Genomic DNA, 21,167 nt, shown 5'->3' with positions numbered 1-21,167 from the left:
CTGGTGCGTGGGCTCAGGCTCTGAGGGTGCAGCTGTGCCAAGACACAGCACCCGCTCTGAGGAGCTCCCAGGTCACACCAAGGGGAGTAACCACTGTGCACAGTGGCTGCACACAGGGCTAAAAGCTCCCAGGTGGCATTCCTGGACACAGCAGCTGCTGCTTTTTATTCCCAGTTTGATCTGAGCATCTGACACAGCAAGGTGTTAGAAAAAGCCTGACCAAAGCTGAGTTCTGTGGTCACCAGGAAACCACACTGACCAGTTCTGTTCACTTCTAACTGGTGAGGGAGGCAATGTGGCCTCAAGCCCACAGGTTCCACGAGGAGGTTGTGGATTCCTGATCCCTGGAAGTGTTCAAGGCCAGGCTGGATGGGGGTTGGAGCAAACTGGGATAGTGGAAGGTGTCCCTGCACATGGGAGGGGGGTTGGAATGAGATGAGCCTTTAAGTCCCTTCCAATGCAAACCATCCTGTGATTATGGGATTGGGGTTCCAGATTTTTCTGAAATGTAGAAAGGCCTGAAAGAAAATGAAATGTAGAAACTGAAAGAAACTCAGACACGGGACTGAGCATGCAAATGGGGGATCCTGCACTTTCCCACTGCAGAACTCCAACTCTCCTTGCCTTGCACTTTTCTGCAAGCACCAGGAAATTGGCTTCTGCTTCAAAGGAACTGCCTCAAAACATCCAGACCACCAGAGATGTGCACTAACATGAATAAACAAGACACTGGGGGAGATCTCAATAGCACACCCCAGGTGAGGTGCTCCTATGTCTATGGCACAAGTGAATTTGCAGGAAGTCAGAGAAAGAGAACAACATGGATTTTGCCAGTTAGCAAAGCAAAGGTCTACAGACACAAGGAGCAAAAAGCCAAGAGTGGTAAGAGCTTGAGCAGAAGAGCAACGTTTCCCAAAGGCTGGGAATCTCCCAGGATACTCAGAAGACTGATATACAGCTTCTGACTGTTAGCGTCTTAGAGAGGAGGAATTTTCTCCAAAGTTTTCCAATTTGGAAACGATAAGGAGAATAAAGTAACTCATTTAACTTAGGGAAACTTTATCCTGGAGGGACCCTGCCATGTCTACTAAAAGGACAGCAGCAGAACTGTGAGAAAGCACTATTAAACAGCAATTTTCCAGAGGACCACAAGATTTTTGTGCTGTTGAGGATCTTGATGCTATTCTGGAGCAGGGCCCAAAGGAGAAGCTCAAAATCTAACACTCTGCCTCATGTTTTCAGGAACACACATACTTTACGTTCCAGTTGAGCTGCTCTAGTTTCAAATCTGCCTCAAACACTCAAGTAGGAGCCACCCCTATTTTCGGAACTGACTCGAAAGCAACACAGACTGGAAGAACTCCACTGGGAAAGCCAGTGCCATATTTAAACAAATCTGAGAAACCTCAGAAAGTAGGAGTTCCCACATTAAAGATAAGGCAGATCTAGAGCGAGAATTGCCTCATCCTCTCTAACCCCAACCTCTCAGCCCTGCTCCAGAAATTAAGACTGAATATTGTCTGCACAGACCTTTTCTGTGGGAGTTTAGCAAAGTCTGCCATTCACTCCCTTCTCTCCCACCATTTCGTAAGAACAGAATCCCAGGCAACAAGACAACATTAAGTGTCTCCTCTCATCTACAGAGATCCATTTGGTGATCAGTACATTCCTCTTCAGAGCTCTTTACTATGGCAGGAAAGACTTTTACAGCCTAAAGGAAAAGCAAACGTGTCCCATCAAAGTCCTGAGAGCAGCACTTACCTGGGCTCCCCTGGAATAGGATCTGAAAATGGTGCAAAATCTTCCTTGCCCTGAGGTGTCCCTAAAACACAGAAAAGTTACAGCTGTGAGATGTGCAGAATCGACTCCCATACTGCACATCTCCTACTGGCCATAAAGAAATAAAATAAAAATCTGTGTTGATCTTGTCAGATCTTTAGGATGTGCATGGTACCCAAAGTGCTCGGCAAGGTGGGTTCTTCTGGGGAAGAACTGGTGGGTACATCACTACCTTTGAGTACAGGTTGTCGCTGTCATTGTGCTTCCCATGGAGAAGGTACAAGCCCAAACCACTCTGCTGCAGCACTACCTCATGATGTGTGAGAGTATAAGTCATTGTACTCCCCTGGGCAAAGGATTTTCTGCCTAGCTCCCTTCAGTCCACAGGAGTTCAAAGTCATGAGTCTGCAGAGCTCTCCCAGCCATGGAGAACAGCCAACCTAAATGTGACCACTAACAGGAGGAGGAATTGACTTGCACTAGGCTTCACTTGTTTTTCAAACACATTTTAACCAAAAATAAAGGGAATTCTCTTTATCCCCAGATCCCTGACAGACCTGCTCTATATATCCTACAGAAAGCTGAGGAACAGGATTGGGGTACAGTGTTTTAGACCACTGTGACAATAAGGGGCTTTTCAGTCACTATCATTTCTCCTGTCTGGACAAGGTGTAACTAAGTTTGACAAAATTACCAGCAGCTCTCAGTCCCCATCTGGGACAAGAAGCCAGAGCCCAGAACTCTGATGTAACCAGGACATACTGAAATGTGTCAGGCTAATCAGAGACACATTATGGTACTTGCCAAATCTATTCCCCGGGCCAGGATAAAAGACACTTTAATGGCCACTGAGAAGGCTGAGGAATCCCTCAGCCCCAGATTTGTAGCTCCAAGAAAAACATGCTGACCTCACATGCAGGACAGTCATTTTTTCAATCTAAAGCTTTGTCGATCCTGGACATCAATCTAACAGCCTGTGCTTACATGTCCTTCTCCCTCGACAAACAAATACTGGGTAAGTAATGATAAAAGATTACACTGAGGCATCATCAATCAGTGTTATCAGCTTTTCAGTTCCTGTGCTGTTCTCCAGCTCAAGAATTACAGTATAAAAAGATGGTTTCAAGAGGGAAGCACTAAGTTACTACACACTTGGGGCTGAAATGTTAAAATAGGCATCTCACAAGAGAGACAAGAATGCAAGTGGCACATATAAACATGGAGGCTAGAAGAGATAAATTAGCTGCTTCTGTTCTTTTTTTGTAAGAAAAATGAGGACATTCAGCTTCAGAGAGCAGGGGTGTAATTAAACCACCAAACAACACATTGCTAGAGTCAGTCACAGAGGCTGAGAACATGGGGTTCATTCCTATTTAATAATTCACACATGTTACTAATATTCCTGTTACTTGACCCAAGCATTTGTAAGGGGATATTTAACTCCATATTTTAGGACCTGTGTCATTCCCTACTAGATCTGTGTGAAAACCAGGGCAGGGACAGACTACCCATCCTTACCTATCCTGTCCTGTCCTACCCTTCCTCTTTCATCTCCACAGACTGCTGTGTCAGCTCCTCAGCAAGTTGGACCTCAGACAAAGCTCAGCCAGAAGGACTCCAGCTCTCCTCTGGTGCTGACAGATAAGGCAGGGGTTACCCCTCCCATGCAGTGTTCTCCCACCTCTGTCCCAGTGTCTGGTCACTCCAGTCAGTCCTGCTCTCCAGGAGTTCACCCTACCTGACACTGTGAGGTCTGTTCACAGCTCTTGGTTTTCTACTCAAGGCATTGAGAAATATCCAGCTGCTGAGGGACTAAAGGCTTCACCTTTTTTATTCTTCTACCTTCCTTCTCTTGTTTCTTGTTTTCTCATCCTTGGATTTCAGCAAAAATCCGGTATTGCTTCCAAAACAATTCTAGTCCCTCAGTGACCAAGAGCCGTATGGGAACATATAATGATGTTATAGTTTGGTTGGAAGGGACATTATCCACCAACCATCCCAACCCCCTGCCATGGGCAGGGACACCTTCCACTGTCCCAGGCTGCTCCAAGCCCCAGTGTCCAGCCTGGCTTTGGGCACTGCCAGGGACCCAGGGGCAGCCACAGCTGCTCTGGGCACCCTGTGCCAGGGCCTGCCCACCCTCCCAGGGAACAATTCCTTCCCAATATCCCATCCAGCCCTGCCCTCTGGCACTGGGAAGCTGTTCCCCCTTGTCCTGTCATTTCATGCCCTTACCCAAAGTCCCTCTGCAGCTCTCCTGGAGCCCCTTTAGGCCCTGCAAGGGGCTCTAAGGTCCCTCCTGGAGCCTTCTCCTCTCCAGGTGAACACCCCCTGCTCTCCCAGCCTGGCTCCAGAGCAGAGGGGCTCTTGGAGCATCTTTGTGACCTCCTCTGAACCTGTTCTAAAATATCCATGTCCTTCTTGTGCCAGGAACTCTGGACAACAGAACTACAGGTGGGGTCTCAAGTGCAGAGTAACAGTGAAAATGGTCAGTTATGGCAGACAATGACTGAAATCAGACTATTCCAGCAAAGGTGTTTGTGCTGCTTGATTTACAGAAAGCAATCTGGTTTGCCAGAGTAACTTTCTGATAGGAACAGCCAGCAAGTCCCACCACACACCCAGGGATGGTCCATGCTCTCCATGTACAGCATCCCCCCAGCCCTGTGTCCCTGCTCACCTGGCCTGAGCTCCCAGGGTTTGGGTTAGAAAGGCTCAGAAATACTCACCAGAGTTCCAGCTTAACCCTTCTGCCATCCAACAAGATAGTAGTGGTCTTGTAGTCAATTCCTGAAAGAAAAGCAATGAAAAGCTGAGCAAACCCTGAGAACATTTTCAGAGACATCAAAGAGCCTTGCTCTGCTCACACAGAGCTCTCATTTCACATTTACTAAAGGGATGTTTTCTCCTCCTTGCTCTGCTGCCTGTTTAAGCAGGGCTACAGAGACCTGACAGACACACACTTCTGCTCCATGGCAAAGATTGCTCTCGTGGAGCTCTATCCCTCCTCCCTGAAAACACTGTTAACCCCTGCATTGCTTCTGACTTCTCCACTGTGGGATTAAACCTCTTAGAATTTGAGCTATAGGAAAGGTTGGATGGGGCTTGGAGCAACCTAGGAAGGTGTCCCTGGCCATGGCAGGGGGAGGTGAACAAGATGAGCTTTAGGGCTCCTTCTAACCCAAATCACTCCATGTTTCTCTGAGATTCAGTGATTTGTAGCATTATCCCATATTGCAGTGATAATTAGAGTTTTGGGGAGTGAGCCACAGACAGAAACAATTCAGAAACATCTCTGCTGCATCAGCCTGCAGTCCCAGCATCTCTCAAACACCACTACCTGCAGCCACAGGACATTTTGGGATATGAGTGCTACAGAAAGGCTGTCCAAAGATTGCTGTCTCTTCTTCTGAGCAGCTCTGGGGTGTGGATCACAGAGGGCCAGGTAAGGCAGGACACACTCCCCTCCCTTGTGAAGGGCTGAGAAGCAGCACAGACATCAGATTTTACTTTTCATGGAGCCACAGCACGAGAGTAGCAGAAAGCCCCCAAACCACAACACCCAGCTGTGCTGGCACACAACTCACTCATACAAGGGGTGTCCACTACCTTCAGATACCCAAGAAATTTGTTAAAACTGGGAGCCTGCCTCACAGTCAGACTGAGAGGTTTAAAAAACAACTCCCCTTGCAAGCACCAGGCCCAAACCACGCTGAACACATCATTCCCTGCAGGCACAGAGGAGGAGGCACAACTGCACCTCCCACCTCCTTCCCAAAGCCAAGGGGCACCAGGTGCCCAGGAAAAGCAGCTTCTCTGCTTGTTAATAAGCTTCAAGTGTAGTGAAGCTGCATAAACAAAGCACAGAGCACCATTACTGCACACCCACTGAAGCATCAACTAATTTACAACCTTTTAATGAAGCAGAGTCACTTCACTCTGATTACATCAACTATAGTTCTTGTTCTTGCCAACAGATATCAAACTTTGAATCTCTATTAAAACCCTACCGTTGTGTTATGACCTGCATTTCCCTTTTCCTGCAAGGAGAACACTGCCCTGACAACCAAACAGACAAGTTTGTCAATAAAGCAAATGGATTTTTCTGAGTCATCCGCAGGAGTTCCCTGTTAGTGAAAAACAAATTAGATTTCAGCCTTCGCAGGGTGTTATAAAAAGCAATAAAGATAATTATCTTAAATTCCAACTATTTCCAGTGCTTTATCACAGAAAATAGGCAGTTTACATTTTATCTTCCTCCAGAGACAAGTGAATGATCTGTATTTATTTTCAGGGAGATATAAATCTCCCTCATCCCCAGGGATGGCAGAGTAGTGGGAGTAAGGCTGCTCTGCTACCAGAAGGGAGCATCCAGACATCTTCCCCTGCCAGTTCCTGGACCAGGATCTGATGGGCTCTTAGGGAAGGGGCTAATTACGCCCATTACTCTGTTTCAGATGCAAAGCCCCCAGAGACTCTGCCCCCTCCTAAGGCACGAGCTCCCTGTCAGCAGTGAGTCTTAATCACCCTCAGTGCCAGCAGTGCACAGGTGGAGCAGTCACATGAAAGCACCACAGAGAGGGTACAGGGACAGTTTTCAGGGCACAGAGGCCACATACTTCCAAAAATGCCACTGCTGAGGTGAAACAAATTGCTTGAGTACAGCTTTTAAAAGTGACAGAGGTTCAGCTGAACTGGGAAGAGAAGGAAACTTGTTAATGGAAATGTCAAATACACAGATGTCTTCATTATGCTCCTCACCCACTTACTGCCCAGCCTACATCCCCAGAGGAACATGGGCTCCCTGTCCTCAAAACTCATGACTTGGTCACCAGAGAAATGCTTTAAATAATCCATGTTCATCTGAAACTACACCACGTGCTTTAATGCAGAGGGACACCAGTCTTTGGGTGTTACATACACTGGCCCAAGGAGGCCACACACACTCCAGTTAAAAGCAAGCTGGTATCTGGCAATGGGCTGAGGAAAGTGCGGCACTTTTAAACTTGCAAACACCCAAACTGAGACTAGGACTGAATTTATAAAAGGTTTTGGAGCAAACTCTGCCTACAAGCTCATTAATGAAGAACATAAACCTGCACAACTGCAATGTTTTGGAGAAAATTTCAGCTTCCCTTTTCCATAAACACTCTGCATCATGACAGCTCAAAGGCACTCCCTGGTTTTGGTCTGTTCTTTTAGCTGGTTAGCACTGAGCGGGCTGCAGCTCACAAGCACAGCTCTCCCACGGCTCACTGGTGCCACAAAATCTGCACCAGTTAGAGGTGCCCTCAAAACCACGGGACTCGCCACAGCGGTGAACACCAGCACTATCCCCTTGTATTTCAGTCCCAGTAACAAACAACCGTGTCCTGAGCTGCAGCCCAAGACACTCCTCCATTCACAGCTCACAAGGAAGCTGAGCAGCCGAGCTCTCTTTCCTAGGCCCAGCCTACAGCTCAAGCTCAGCCTTGGCTCCCCCCTTGTCCCAGGGATCTGGGGACAGGGGGTCACAGCAGCCACCAGATGCCACCTCTGCACTGAGGCTGCTGGCAGTATGCCAGTGCATGGCCATGGCCATACCACGGCTACCCCTCTCCCTTTACATTTCAGGCAGCTGAGACACAAGTTAAGGGAAGTTTTTAGAACTTCCTTTCTGCAGGTGACAGGGTTCCCCCACCTCTGTTTACAGCCAATCATGGCTTATTTCGGGACGGACGCTCTGCTGGAGCAGCTCTGATCCCACTGCCCTGGCAGGGAGGTGCCAACCCCATCACTGGGATGCTCCTGCAGCACACCCAGACTAGAGAACCAGCCCAGCCCTGCCCGGCCCCGGGGCAGCGGTGCTGGGGGAAAGGGAAACACTCCTGTTTAAAGCCTATTTTGTATCAGCTGATCTTTTTCTGGACCAATTACCATGATGCAACAAAGTGAATGAGGCTCAAAGAACAAGTTGGGGCTGTTCTCTCAGATTTAGCATTCAGGCCGATTCCTGTGTTATTTTTCCAGCCCTGCTTTAGACTCCTGCTTACACTGATGCCATCCCAGCCCCATTCCTGGAGCAGAGAGCTGACCTGGCACAGGGCACTGTGCAGAGGGATCTGACCAAGCTTGATGTCAGATACCCGATTCTCCTCCATGGAGCTGGGTTTCATGCTCCTGGGCAAGGCTCCAGGGAATCCCAAACCTTTCTTTCTTTCTTTCACCAGCTGCTATAAGGAAAACCTAAGAAAGCAAGTCATTTTCCCATGGGAATCCACAGGATGGGTTATAGGAAACTCTGATCTTTTCCAAATTACTCATGCAGAGCACAACACACTTTGCATCAATACCACCTGAAAACCTCACACCCAACCTGAGCTTACTTAAAGCTTTTACCCAAAAGATGACAATTGATGTGAACAGGAAAAGTGAAACCCCTTCAAGAGAAATGGTAACTTTCTAACAGCACTGGATACTACTTTGTATCAGGCTGTTCACTTTCTCCTTGGGAATTCACGGCTTGGACACAGGTGTACCTCCACTCTGCCAAGCCCCTGCCCTGCACCTGCATGAGCAGCAGAAGCACAAGGGAGGAGGCAGCAGCCAAGCAGGTACAGGGATCTGGAAGTCACACTGGAAAAGGGAGAAACACAAGGGAGATGTGCATTTCATGCTCTCCTTTTAAAGAGGTTGATCTCTCAGGAAAATTGCTTTAAATAGCTCAAGTGAACAAGGCTCTATAAATATTTACTACTGAAACACGTTGGCCTCTGGGCTTTGTGTGGGTCTTTGTTTCAGAGAAAAGGAGATGAGTTTGCAGTTGCAGACTCACCAGGTGACTCTGCCCTAACGCCTGGGTGGGGGCCAGAAGGGCACCTCCCCTGAAAAGGCAGGTTTGAGCGAAACCTAAGAGCAGCATGTGCCTTTCTCCTCCTTTAGCTTTCCAAGGGGATCCCCACTTAGTACTGGGGTGAAGGTGATTCCAGCTCCCGGGGTAATGCCAGAGCCAACACTGCATTTTAGGTTATTGGTCCAAATCAAGTGTCCTTGGGATGCTCTCATGATCCAAGCCCCAACTAACAACTCCTGCACCTACACAAACATCACAAAGGTACAGCCAGGACTCATCCCACATTTACCAAGTCATCAGCAGGTTTTCCTGAGACCTTCCCCAAAAGCTGCCAGCACCATCTCCAGTTTGCATCTGCAGTATCTTTAAGAAGAACATAATTTATTCACAAATCTGGGGCAGAAGACATTCCAGGTGATGCTCAAAAAACTCTTTCCAAAGGAAAAAAAACCCTAAAAACTAGTAAAAATAAATCAATGTACTCAAATGAAACATTGATATAGTTTTAAGACAAGCTTGCTTTCCTTCTGAGAGAGACTCTCCTTGTCACTTGAAGTCATTTCCAGTTTGCATGAGTCAGATTGGCCAAAGATGCTTTTGCCACCTCATTTCTTACATGAATGTTTCTGCTTGTGGGAGTTCAGAATCCACCTCACTCTGTTAGTCCACCCACAAAAAAACCCAGTGCACATTATTTTAACTTCATTAAAACTCAGCTCCCCCAGCTTACAGACACGTGCTGTATAATGCAACCTCAGCTTTTTTTCCTCCTTTTTAAAATTAAATTTGGTTTCATTTATTTATAATTCAAAAGAAGATAATCAACCTGCTTGCAAAGTGATACATGAGGTCAACAGGCAAAATTGGAGGTGTACAGCGATGATGAACCAAGGCCAAGCCTTTATTCAATGCATGATATAAATAAGAAATAAGATAAACTGAGTGGACTTTTGTTACCTGACTAATGCTGCAATTCAGTGGATTGTTCTTTTATCTACAGACATAATTAAGTCAGAGCTGCTGCACTCTGCAACTCTGATGGCATCTGAGCACTCAGAAGAGGGCTTAGGGTGAGATGTGCCTGGTCTGTTGCAGCCCTACAGAAATGCTCTGCTCGACTGAGAAATTTTAAAATCGGCTCAGAAGCCACCAGAAAGACTCACTGTGCCACCACAGGGCCTCACCCAGCCAGCCTGGTGATGGACTTTGGTTTGTGATTGTCATTAGTGCAGCTGAAGCTGTACCACACCACAAATGTCCAATTGAAAATGTTGGATTTTCCCCCAAACACCCGCGGGCTCCTCTGTTAGCTTAGAGGTCATCAGCTCTGCTGAGTGCAGAAGGTCTCGGGCTCTTAAAGGTCTCCCTAAAGGTTTGTAGGTTCAGTGCCACACTGACTACTGGCTGCTGGGAAGAGGGAAGAGTACAGGGCTGGAATGAAAACATAGAGAAGGCACACCAAATATTTAACTTGCTGAGGTTTCACAGTGAACTTGATTAACCAGCTGTGAAGGGCTGGCTGTGCTGCATGGCACCAGAGAGGAGCCCTGGGAGAAAGGGATGCAGGGCTCTGAGAGCAAGGAGCTGACACATTTAAAGACATGCCATGATTATAAAACAGGCAAACACCAAGAGTATCCAGCCAGGAATTTGTAACCCGTGTTGTGACAATCCTTCCTTACTACCCAGGGAAGGATCAAAGCCACAATCACCCAGTGTGCAGCTGGTCTTAAATGCATGTTCTCACTGCCACAAAGGTAGAAAAGCACCCAGGAACACTTTAGAGTGGGTCAATGGACTGCAAATCCTCTACTGTATGTTTGCAAAGGGAAAACATTATGGATGAAGCTGTGGTGAAGCTTCTCAGCAGCAAGGACTCCAGGAGCTGTGACTAAGCAGAGATGGGTAAATTCGGTTTTAAACCTTATCAATAGTTCAGACAACGCTGTGGATGCCAGAACACCACAGCAATTGTGAGTTTTTGTGAGAACATAAACTATGCATGAGAGCCCTGTCCCTTCTAGCCAGGCTCTCCAGGAGGAGTCCAGTCAGGGTGTCCCCTCCTCTGAGCCCTTCTGCAGGACTGGCAGAGCCTGGCTGGGTGTCACTTGGGCTCCCCCTGCCACAGTCCCCTGGCACACCTTTGGGAACATACCAGCATGTTTGCTGTCACATAAACTAGCTGTCATCTTACTGGTGTGTGTGCAAGACGAGCTGCTGAAAGGTCCCTCCCTCTCCCTCCAAAGGGCCTGTGCCAACCTTGCAGCTGGATCAAATAAGGAAAAACCAATCAATCTGTGCTGCACACAGTGCAGAGGCTGTCCCTCTGCCTGTGCCACAGACTTTGGAACTGGAGCCCTTCTGCGCTCTGCTAAGCCCAGCCTAAGGCTTAGGCTTAAGTGCAGAAATTCATTTACCCCAAATGCCAGCAATAGCTGAGCAGTGTCCAATGGCGATTTGTTTATTCTACCAAGTCCCTGGGTGTTATAGATGTTACTAGTCCTTTTCCAAGATGGTTCATGCCTTTCCAAGTCATGACTGACACGGCTGGGGCATAGAAAGCCTTCCCCCTGTGTGTGCAGGCCCCATTTGGGGCTGCCCAGATCCTCCTGAAAGCTGGAACCACTGTGGGGGGAGAGCAGCCAGTGGCCAGACATCCCCATCCCTGCTGAGTATGAAGAAAAGGCAGAAGCAGCAACATGCAGCTAAGTCCCATCCTCAACAAGCCCAAGACAATAAAGGAGGGAAGAGAAATGCTGGAAAGTCACAAAATTGAGACCAAAAGGTGGGCATAATAGCTCCAGGGTTGCTGGCAGATCAGCTACAGAATAAGAACATCATTCCCACTTCCAGTCCCTAGCATGCAAAAACCTCACCCCAAAACCAAGGCAAAGCCCACAAGACCTCTGCAAGCAAACCACACTCACACGTGGGGCTCACAGCAGCAGTTTGGACAGCACAGACATTGGCAGAGGAGCTGGGAGCAGCCCTGAACCAACACCCTCCCAGGGAGGTTATTTCAGGGTGAAACAGCCCCCCACCCACAGGGTGTTACCCACAGGCAGAGTTTCCAGCAGAGCCTCTCCAGTGCCCAGCTTTGGGGGTGTACTGGAAGCATCACACAAGGTGAGGCCCAGAGCTATTCCAGAGCAGCTCTGCAGCATGATCCCGCCACACAGCCAGGGCCAGACAAACTCACCGGCTTCTCCACCTGCTCTCCCTTGCACCAAAGTGGCCACTGGCCTCCTGGGACCCATTTTCTGGCAGAACCACATTCCACAAGACAACAGTGACTACACCCCCAACACCACGTTCACTGCTCCCTCTCATCACACCCCACATCCCGTACCTTTTTGTTTAAGAACCGCTTAGGGTGGGGATGGTCATGAAATGTCACCTACAGCGACTGAGGCCAGGGACCAAGTTGCTCCAAGAGCAGAATACAAAGCCAGGACACATTGTAAATGTGGTTTAGAATGTCTTATTTGGGGTTTTGTTGTTTTGGGTTTTTTTCCAAGCCCTCACCAGCCTGTGAGTAAAAGGGCAGAATTCACCTATCAGAACTGTTTGTTTGTGGGCAAAAGCTGATAGAGGAAGACTTGTTGCTTCACCTCTCGTCAAACGGGCACGGAAATCACAGGTGGCCAGGAGCTGCTGAAAACATGTTTAGAGCAAACAGGTTTAACCAAATGTACTAATCCAACACCAAACCCACTCCCAGGCAGAAGGCAGCTGCTGGGGCCAGCATCCAGGTTATGCATGTACCCACAGATGCAGGTTTGAGATCATCTCATTCCATAAGTACTTAAAAAACAGGCAGCAATATCTGTAAGAAGATACCACAGGTGCATTATCTTCCACCCCAGCTCCTACTATGCACTTACAGAAGTAGTTACTGTCTCTGTCATCTGTAAGTGATACTAAATTGTTCAGAAAAAATGTGGTATGAGGGCATCAACATAACAGATGAAAAAAGGGAATTCAAGCTATTCAAATAACAACTGATGAAGTCACCCAACCTTAAAAAGTGTGTACAGCAGCACATTAACAGCAGCAATTTAACTAGTCAGCTCAGAGCTGTGAGCCACGGGAAAAATCCCTTCCAAACAACACATGAGCTCATCAGTTTGAGTCATGCATTCAATTACCTACTCTTTAGAGAGAGAAACAAATTATCATCACCAACAACAGAGGTCAACCAAACACAGGTGGACTCACCCCAGGTCTGTGCCTTTCAGTGTCACGGTTTGCCTCACAGTATTACTACTTTGTTTTGAGCAGGCTGATAGAAGTTCTATAATAGCATCATTGCAAAACAGCCCAGTTCCTGCCTGCAGAGCTGGGACTGAAGGTCAGCAAGCATGTGATTCTACCTCTGAGATCCTGTCCCGCACTATAGCTGAGCTTTGGGAACAGGATCAAGAGGTCTCGGTTGTCACTGGGCGTGCAGGAGACCAGGACCGCTCCCGCCCCCTGCTCCTGCCTTCATCACTTCCTGCTCACGGCAGCTCACACACAACCCACCCTCGCTGCACCGCCCCCTGGGAGGCAACAGAGTTCCCCATCATTTCGGTGTGCAGCAGATGAGCGGGAGCTGGTTTGGGCAGGAGCTGAGCCCCACGCAGAGCCCAGGGCTCCGCACACGGCTCGGCTCCGCGAGCTCTGCCAGCCCCGGGGAGCTGCCGCGGCGCTTGGCAGCTCTGGGAGACATCCAACGAGCTGCCAAGCACCTCGTACTGACACACATGTAGAAACAGAGAGAGAACAAACGCCTTGCAATTATCTGTAGTTACCCAGATTTGTAGATTTTCTCTTCAAAAACGTACTCTATCTTCCATTCATAGACGCCTCATTTCAACTGAGAGGGATTTCCATTTAGCCTGGAAGCCTTTCACAGGAAGCCTGCTCACATCAGTTCCCAGGCATCTTCATCTCCAGCTGAGAGGGCTTGTAGGTGGGGATCTCCGGCAAATAATTGCTTGTTTGGTTTTGTAACCAGCCAAAAGCAAAACACTGATTTGGAGACCTCTGAGAAGCCCGGATTTGCAGATTTTACTTGTCCACTGCCTGCTCCAAACCCAGCAGCGTTTGAGCAGCTACGTGGTCCTCACATAGAGGAACTCTGTTCTGGGCACGCTTAAGGGGGACAATTGCATCAGAAAATGGCATTTGAAGCCAGGAGCAAATCTGTTCCTAAAGCTCCAACAATTTCAGCAGACACCCGGGAAATCCCAGAAACAGTCCAAAGTCAGTCCGGAATCAGGGATGTGAAGTGGATTTGTGCTTTAGAAGAAAATCAAGAATGATTTTATGCACAGAAGCGACAACAAACAAAAGAGTTTCTTCATGCCTTGCAGTTCAGATCTCCATAAAAACTACACAGCTGCACACAGAAACAAAGGCAGCCTGTGAGGGAAATCAGAGGGCACCATAACAGTCTGCATTGTTGCTGGATGACAGTACAAACATCAAGATATGCTTGGAGACAAAAAAATCCCCAACACTCAAAAAATCCAAGTATTTGTCCAAAATACTTTCAATATCCTATCCCTTCACAGTTTCATTTCTGTGGACACTGTGCGGGGAAATGCTGCTCTGCAGCATCAGACCCTGGTGGCATCCCCACACCGGTGCATGCCAGGCTCAGGTGCACACCTGCTCACGGATCCTGCAGAGGCTGCCTCTGATCCCTGGGATCCCCATCCACACCCCAGCTGGCATCTCCAGGTTTTGCCAGCAACAAAACAGCATCTCCAGACCAACACTCCACACACCCAAACACCCTGAGAGAGCTGCAGCCCTTCAGCTGGGTGTAGACAGGTTAAGCAGACACCTGCAGAGTTCCCGGAACAGCTACAGAAATTCCACTCCCCAAGAATTTCTCAGGCTCCCACATTTGGTCTCGCTGCACCAAAAAAAACAAGCCCTGTGCCAGGAAAGGGCTGCTCCATCCTGGAAGCACCAGGATGGCTGCTAACATTGGTTTCACCTTTCCATGGGCTGTTTCCAACAACAACAAACCTCCAGGGACCTGACTTACAGTGCATGGCAGGTGTGCTCAGTGCTCCCTCCTTGTCCTTAAAGGATGGACTGGGCCTGTTGGCACAGCAAGCACCTCACTGCACACCTGTACAAACTCTGCTGCCTCACAGCAGCTCTCACCAGCCTGAAACCAGGTTTTCAAAGCCCAAATTGGAGACTCTCAGATCCCCTCCTGACCTACAGGGTGAAGATCTCACCCCAGCTACCCTGGCAGCCTCTCTGGAGCACAACTTTTGCTGCCACCAGGAAAAAGCCAGCATTTGACATTTTTAAAATTGAAGAAAGTACTGAATTTAAGCCTTCTAATACAGATGAGCCCTACAAGAACACAAGTGTGTCTCAACCCACAGAGGTGTTCCACAGCAAACACATTTGCTGGCAGGGTGAGCAGCACAGGTAAGGCTCTCAGGTAAGATCTACCCTGCAGAGTTTCACCTCCTTGTGCCAGAGCACAAGCCTGCAGTTTCCTGGATGGATTTTACCACCAAGTTATTCAGGCAGTTTGACAATGTAAGAAAAATAACAGCTCTTGGGACAAGAGAGGATCTAAGATTAAGTAAATGATGGACAAAATGATGGGGGGGGGGGGTTGTTGCATTTTCTTTGTTTGTTCATTGTTTGGTTGGGGTTTTTTCCATCTAGTTCTGTCTCCAGCGCACTCGGCCTCCACTCCAGAACCATGGGCAAAAGGCCTGTTACAGGTGCTGTTACAGCTGCACTGAAGAAAACAAGGCAGGGTAATTTCTGTGTCCAGGACTGAGCAGGGAGCAGGGGCAATCACCTGCACAGACAGGCAAGTGGTACAATAAAACCCTCAAATGGGCCCAGGAACTCAGAAGCTGGGCTGAAAGCGAGTTAAAATCCCTAAAAAAAGATTTTTTTTTTAAACCCTGCATTTTATTTAAAAGGTTACCCGAAAGATGCTCAGAACCTTCTGTTAAACTGCCATTTAAGTACAGCCTTTCAGTGTCCCCTTTCTGCCTGTCTCCTCCTTAACCACTGACGGTTTAACCAGCAAATATTATGTTTGAATTGCACGAGGATTTTTGTCCCAATTCAATGCCCAATACTGCACAGAACATACAAGGTATTAAGAATTTCAGGTGTTGTATTTATAGGAGAAGAGGTGTCAAAGCTGTAAAATGATCTAGCAATGTCTAGGATGGGCTGATGGAAATGAAACAAAGACGAGATAGAAAAGAGGAAGAAAATCTAAAAAGCTGTGGCTACGTAAAAATACTTTCAGCAAATAGAAGCTCTGTAGGAACAAACTATCTCTGAGGAACAAACAATCTCCGAGCTATGTTGCAACCTTATTTACTACAACTTTTGCAGAAGCAAACAGACTCTTTGATGGAGGTTTCTTGCCTTGAGCCACCACCCTCTGTGCCCCAGGGTAATTTTCTTTCAGGTGAATCTCACCTTACAGCAAAGCCTTTAGCAAAACAAAGCTGAAGGTTTTCACATTGGAGCTTCCCTCCTCCTCCAGTGCCTGCAATCACACAGGAATTGATATGACATAATGCTCCTGTAAAGCTCGAGCTGGAGTGCCAGAGGACAGCAAGGGGCAAAGGGAAAGAAAACCAGATTTGAACCAGCAAGGTTATAAAACCACAGCTCAAAGCCTCAGCTCAGAGCATAGCTATTCTCAAGTGCAATGGAAAGATGCTCTGCTGTTCTGAGACAGCGAGGCTGCAGAGGAAAATATGCCAGGGAACAGCTGGAAACAAAAGCTGGAGGAGGAGGAGGAGACCATTTTCCATGGTCTTTCCTATGCAGCTTAAATACCGAACCAACCAAAAACCCCCACACCAGGAGAGGTGTGGACAATGTTGGTGTGGAATCTGGAGAGAACAAACCCTGCCTGCTTTTTACAAACAAAAAACACAGAGAAACCTTTAATCCCAGTTATTAGAAGAACATTCCACCCATTTCAGCTTTGTACTGCTTGGCTCACATCACCTTTGTGCACTGAGGGCTCTGGAACATGTTAACAGCCATAAAAACACAGCTTTTATAGAGAGATTAGAGGTGCTGAGAACTCTGCAGTGCAATCCAGAACTTTGCAGAGTAGGTTCTCAGCTTTATAAAACCCCAACCCTCCTCAAAAGTTCTGCACAATAACAACCTACGCTGTTCTGCACCCCTAATCCCGACTAAAGAGAGTCACCAAACCTGCCAGGCACTCAGTTTGGGGGTTGGGTTTTGGCTTGATGGGGATTTTTTTGTTGTTGGCTTTGTTTTGGGATTTAAGTTTAAACCGCAGCTGGTTAGTCCCACAACAAGCAGAGCTGGAGGTTCAGCACTGTATCTTTGGAACTATTTTTCACACAAAGGTTATGTAGAAAATAATGGAGAAATAAGAGATGCTGGAGCTGTTTCTGAGTTGCCTGCTCTGATGAGATCAGCTTTGCATCTCTAATGACAGGGAAGTGAACATCCCTGAAGGACACTGATGCAAGAGCTGGCAGACAGCGGGAATTGCTGCAACAACCACTCTGCACTCTGCAAGCCATCCGAAGAGATTTCCAGCAGCACAACCAGCACAGTCCAGCTCAAACATTTCCCGCACATCAGCTGTGCAGCCACTACAGGAACGTGATGGCTGGGCTGCACTTGGAACACTTTGCCTCAATCCTCCTTGCATCAGAGTGCTAAAGCCTCGAACTAAAACATTATTCCAAAGAACAGTCCTGCCAGAAAACAAAGAGCAGTTTCCACTGATGTGCAGCAGCTGAAGCAGTGGGGCAGCCTGGCCAGCTCCTGTCTGCCATCGACGGGGACAGCGCTGCTCCAGCACAGCAGGACATGCCTGGTGGGACTGGGCCAGCTGAGGGAGGAGGAGGCAGCAAAGCAGCCCCAGAATCAAGGCTTCCCTCCCTGCTGATGCCAAAGAGAGCCCTGGCAGTGCAGCAGCACCAGGATGAGCACTCAGCTGCCATCTGAAGCCTGGGCTCAACACCTGTAGCTCTCATGTCTATACCCAGAAGGTGCCACTACATTGGTGCCGGCCCTGTCTGAGGTTTTACTGCACACGGGGTCACCCAGCAATTCTTGTCTGCTCAGGAGGGTAAGCCAGTATCAGGAGAGGTCCTGTGCTTACACAAGTTCAAGTTTAGAGCAGAGCTGCTCAGCCACACACTTTTTAAGGCTGTGAAAAGTGAACCAGTGCAGCAGGACCTCCAGCCAAACACGGCAGCAACACAGCGGCCGCGGATCAGAAGCAAGAGACCATCTCCATGGTCAGTCTTGGAAACTCAGCAGGCAAGGAGCAGAAGCACTGGGAAACATCTCACATGCCCTCCACTGCAGCGAGGAGGATGAGACAAAGTGTCTCTTCACTCCCTCCCTGTGCACGCTGCTGTGGGACAGGTGAGCTCCTGGTTGGCATGGAACTACCGGGGAGCTCCTGGTTGTGCACTGGTGCCTGAGGGGTCACAGGGAGAGGAATTGCTGTAAAGGAAGACTTGAAAGGGACATCTCAGGGATCTCCAGATTCAGACAGCTGCAGAAAAACAACCAGAGGGAAAAGACACTCAAATAAACAACCTGGTAATTAACAGCAGTCCCCAGGCAAACAGTGGCGGCTGGAGGGGACCAACCACCTCCAAGGGCTGGGCAGTGTCTTCAGCTGCCTCTCCCGTTCCTCCTGGCCAGGAAAAGGGCAGGCAGCTGCATTGCCCCAGCCCTTGCTCCTGCATGGAACCCCAGCCCTGGTGGGCTTGCTGCTCCTGCTGCCCAGGACCTGAATTCCTGCACTTCTGCTATGGGGGAAGAGCTACTGGGAAAGATCCAGTTTTCACCTGAACCACAAAATCTGTCGGTAGCTATTGCATTGAGCACTTCAGGTGCCTTTTCCCTAACATTGCCTTGGGTCTGGGTAGCAGTGGGGTACCAGAGCACCTAAGGATGGTGCTCGAATAAAGGTACTAAAACTCAGCCAAGGGACAGGGTTGAAAGAAGGTGCTGGGGCTCAGTGCATTAGGGCTGGTGCCAGCACCGCTCCTGTGCAGAGCAGGGCTCTCATTTCAGCTTCCGTGTGCTCATTGCAAGATCAGAGTGAGGACATTGGCTGCATCCTCATCACTTTTTTAATACAAGCTGAGGACAGGGAAAATAAAAATAAAAATCCACCCCCTTTCCAGTCAAAGCCATCTGCTCCAAAACACGCTCTGCTCTCTCCCTAACACACATTTCTGCTTTCCTGTGGGAACAGCAGCAGGTGAGGGGGAAGGCAGCCGCAGAAAAAGCCCTCCATCATGTGAGGAGGGAGCACATCACCCTCATGTCTGCGTGGTGAGCCCAGCCCTGGCCCTTTCCTGGGCACCGTCACTGTCTCACACGGCAGCGCTGGCCCTCGTTCCTGCCGAGCACAGAGCGCTGCCCTGACTCACCTGGGGCTCAGGGCTGGCTGCTCCAGCAAGCCAACAAACCAGCTGGGTGAGATCATTTCAGCACATGAATAACCAGCTATTCGAGAGTGGATGTGTGACACGGTGGTGACAAAGCCATGGGTCCCTCAGGTGAGGAGCAGCCTCGTGCCCCTTATGCTGGGCACGCACACCGCCCCTACTTTCACATGCAGCTCCACCACATCTCATGTCCCAAACCACCCTGTGACCACAGACATTTCTGTCCTGCCTCAGTACTTGGGGATGGGTGAGGACAGACCCCAAGTGAGCTGTTTAAAGACCAAAGTGAAAAGTGATCTGTGTAGAGGACTCATATCCACAAGTAAAGCACAGTTTCACTCCGAGTCTGGTGTAACCCCTTGGCTCATGGCACAGGAGCCAGAGCAGCCCCTCCCTGCACCTGGGGAGAAGGAGCCAGTGCTGGCAGCAGAGGGCACTCAGGGGAAATGCAGGATTTTTTGGTTCCCAGGTGAGATCCTCCAGCTGTCCAGAGCAGCAGTGAGGCTCTAAAAACAGCATCCTGCCTCCACAACTACAGATTTGGGAAAGGGAAGGTGAAAGCTGGGAAGAAGGACAACACTGGAAGCCCAGAAGAGCATTAATGTTCTCCCCATCAAAACACTAGTAGGAAGGCTTAATTCAGGGTCTTCTGTGGATGGCCAAAAAAACCCAAAAGCTAAGTCCAAATCAGTTACAATACCCAGCCACAGGACAAAAACAACACTCCCTGTTCCTCACAGGGAGTGTGCTTGGCTGATGCTACTGGAGACTGATACACTCCATGCTGATAGCTCCAGCATGAGCCTAGCAAGAAACACACAAGTGACAACTGGATCTCCAACTCCTCCTCAAAATGCCACCTTAATGTCACTAAAAGTTCCATACTCAGGGCCCTCACAGCTTGGCGCAGCGATGGTCAGGGCATCCCTCACACCTCCTCCTGCAACAGGAGTAACAACCACCTCTGCTCCCACAGAGCAGGTTTATTCTGCCAGCAGTTTAAAGAAAGGACATTGCTGAGGCCTTGCTATGCACCACAGGAACTGCAGGGGCTAATTTAAGATGTGCCCGATTTAGAACGAGGTGCCAAGCTCCAAGGCGGTGCTGAGAAGTGACACTTCTGTTCAGGGATCCTGAAAAAGGATGGAAAGAAGCACCTATGGTGCTGTATGACAGACACAGCTCCCGCTGCATCCAAGGCTCTTGGATACCGGACACAGGCAGGCAGAGGCTGCTTACAGCACCTAAAAGCCAACAGAAAAAGGGCTTTTCATCTCTCAGCTGTGTGCAGATCCAACACCCAGATGCCCATGGAGAAGAGAGGAATCCCTCGATCCCTTTTCTACAGGCTGGGTAAGAGCAGCAAAAATACAGAGCTACATTTACAGAGCTTCACTTCTTAGGGTGTGCCTTCCCTGAGCTGGAAGGACAATCCATTCCATGCTGCATCACAAAACCTGGCTGCTTACAACTGTTTCCACACAATAGAGTAAAACAGCAGATCCCAACCAGACAGAGAAGGCAAATGGCTCCCTCCCCTCCCTGCCAAGGTCAGGGACCTGAGCTCCACACGAGATGTCCCCACCACAAGAGCAGCCCAAAGCACACACCAGCACAAGCAAGTTGTGCATTCTGGACTGACCAAAATAGTGGTAGATGATACAACACTCATTTTAAATTGGGACGTGGGATCTGGGAGGGGATGAGGAAGAGGACAATGTGCTTACAAGCAGATTTACAAACAGAAGCTCCATATAACATTCCAGCATTGCTGTTCTGGGATGGCATTAGGTACGTGTCAAAGAGAATGCCAGGCTCAAGCTGTTCCCAAAATCCAACAGCCTTTGCTCAGGAGATGGTGTCTGTCAGGGCAGGGGAGCAGCATGCCCTGTCAGCACGTCCCAGCTGTGCCAGAGACACAGGGAGTTCCACTGCCAAGGCTGTCAGCAGCATCAGCAGGATCAGATTCACTTGGATATCAAAGCCACTCCAGCTGATTATCCTAAAGGTGCGTCGCTTCCCAGAATCAACAGAAGGAGAAACTATCAGAGCATATATTACTGTGAAACAACAGTGTGTGACCTAATTCTCTAATTAGGAAT

At 48.7% G+C, this 21,167-nt stretch overlaps 1 protein-coding gene across 1 annotated transcript in view; it reads right to left on the bottom strand.

The window, feature by feature from the left end:
- The window catches only part of RAB40C (RAB40C, member RAS oncogene family), a 36,856-nt gene that overhangs the window by 13,938 nt on the left and 1,751 nt on the right, over positions 1–21,167 (bottom strand). The window contains exons 2-3 of the mRNA XM_010392091.3: positions 4,509–4,569; positions 1,762–1,822 (exon numbers count right to left, since the gene is read on the bottom strand). Of these exons, the coding sequence (XP_010390393.3) occupies positions 1,762–1,822; positions 4,509–4,569 (122 nt within the window). The remainder of the gene's footprint in view (positions 1–1,761; positions 1,823–4,508; positions 4,570–21,167) is intronic.

This window comes from Corvus cornix, chromosome 14 (genome assembly GCF_000738735.6).
Source record: "Corvus cornix cornix isolate S_Up_H32 chromosome 14, ASM73873v5, whole genome shotgun sequence".
In the NCBI taxonomy this organism is placed as follows: Eukaryota; Metazoa; Chordata; class Aves; order Passeriformes; family Corvidae; genus Corvus; species Corvus cornix.
This window is presented reverse-complemented; position numbering and strand designations above follow the sequence as displayed.